Here is a 1,973-nt window from a genome sequence, read left to right as displayed (position 1 = left end):
TTTTTAATAATTAACATTTTGTTTCTATTAATATTTCATGCTTTTTTTTTTCTTTTTTTTTTCAAAAGGTCAAAAAAAAAAGAAAAAAAAGGTATAAAAAGAAATAAACAGAAAAAATAAGAAATAAAAAAGAAATGAGGAAAGAGAAAGAAATTATAATATATTTTATATCTCCCCTTTTCGCTCTTTTTATTTTTACATTTTTAATGATTTTTTCAAACTTTTTTAATTAACTTAAAATTCCAAAAAAAATAAAAAATATATTATATAATAACTCATTTTATACATATGAAGAAATTAATTACTCATATATCAAATAAAAAGAAATTTTCGTAAAATCACAAGATAGTATCTCAGTATTAAGGGTATTTTGAAATTCAAAATTGTTAAATTATTTGAATGTTAGAATTTTGCGGATTGCATAGGGACGCGTTCGGCGTACAAAATTGTCCATACAAAAATTCATAATGATATTATTACAGAGTTTTATTAATATTACATATATATGTATATATAATACGTAAGTATTTATATATATACTTATTTATTGTGCACATAATTACTTTTGGAGCACCATATGATAAACAACAAAAGTCGCACTTAATAAGGATACATAAAATTAAAAAAAAGAAAAAAAAGTCTATTTTTCAAACAAAATTACTATACAATTAGTGTTTTTTTTAATTATTATTATTTTTTTTTTCTTTTCAAATTCATGAATTTTATACTATATTATTGCCCAAAACTCTGGCAATAAGTTCAAGGCAAAGTTTTCCCGTTTTTGTCGCATTTTCAGAAATAGGTAACGAGTCACCATGTACTTGTTTGTCTTCTTCATCTAGGGAAGGGTTATATTCCACCAAGTCCATTGAAACAACACGTTTTGTATCTGCTAAAACCTTCATTAATAAATTTATTTCTCTATAATTTAACCCCCCCTTTGCTATTGTACCTGTTCCTGGAGCAAAAGCACTATCAACACTGTCTATGTCTAGAGATATATGTATAGGGGAGTTTTCATATGGATCTATTTTGTTAAGAGCAGTACATATAGTATTATATATTCCATATTTTTCAATATCCATAATAGTATAGTAATTAATATTACATTTTTTTAAAATAATTTTTTCATATATATCAATATCTCTTATTCCTATAATAGCAACATTTTCTGGTTTTAAATAAGTTAAATTTTCGGACCATTCAAAATATGGTACTTTTTTTTTAAAAAGACCTACTGTATGAGCTAGTATCATACCATGATAATTTCCTGATGGAGTTGTTTCTGGAATGTTAATGTCACCATGAGCATCTACCCATATAACTTTTAAGTCTTTATAAAATTGTAATGAGCTTAAAATACTAGAAAAGGCAACACTATGATCACCTCCAATATTTAACACAAAATTTTTTTTTTTTATTTCATTACTCATAACACGATATAATTTCTCACTAAACTTTCCAATTATTTCAATATTTTTTATATTATTATAATAATTTTTCTCTTCCTGCTTTTGTGTTAAACACTCGCCTCCTCCATTAACCTTCTTATAAATGTCATCTGAACTGTGGTTTTCTAATTTATTATTTTCTTTACCGTTACAATTTTCATGGTCCATATATCCATTGGCTCCAGCTATCCCATTAGTGTTACTGTTATTATTACCTTTACTTTTACTATTACAGTTGCTGTTACTATTATTCTCTTCAATTTCTATACTTGAATGTTTTTTTTTTCTTTTTTCATTTATTTCACTAGTTTCCTCTACATTTCCTAGATCTTCATAATTCCACCCTAAAACCTGGATGATCTTGTGTAAACCCAATTTCCTCAAATCATCACAAGCTAAATTAACCCCTCCCAAAGACTGCCCAGCTGATAGTGGAGAGCCAATAATGGAAACGCTCTTTCTTACGTAAACATTTCCTTCTTCTTTGAAGTTTTTTATATAATTTTTAATAGACTCAAACAT

General features: G+C 25.7%; 1 protein-coding gene across 1 annotated transcript; it reads right to left on the bottom strand.

Moving 5' to 3' along the window:
* Positions 1-722: 722 nt before the first annotated feature.
* On the bottom strand, positions 723-1,973 carry MKS88_001855 (arginase; the record flags this gene model as incomplete). The annotated part of the gene is made up of 1 exon (XM_067214818.1): positions 723-1,973. One exon carries the CDS (start codon positions 1,971-1,973, stop codon positions 723-725), a length of 1,251 nt encoding a protein of 416 aa, XP_067074158.1.

Source organism: Plasmodium brasilianum, chromosome 7, assembly GCF_023973825.1.
Source record: "Plasmodium brasilianum strain Bolivian I chromosome 7, whole genome shotgun sequence".
Classification (NCBI taxonomy): Eukaryota; Apicomplexa; class Aconoidasida; order Haemosporida; family Plasmodiidae; genus Plasmodium; species Plasmodium brasilianum.
Note: the sequence above shows the minus strand (reverse complement) of the source record. Positions and strands in the feature narration are given on the sequence as shown.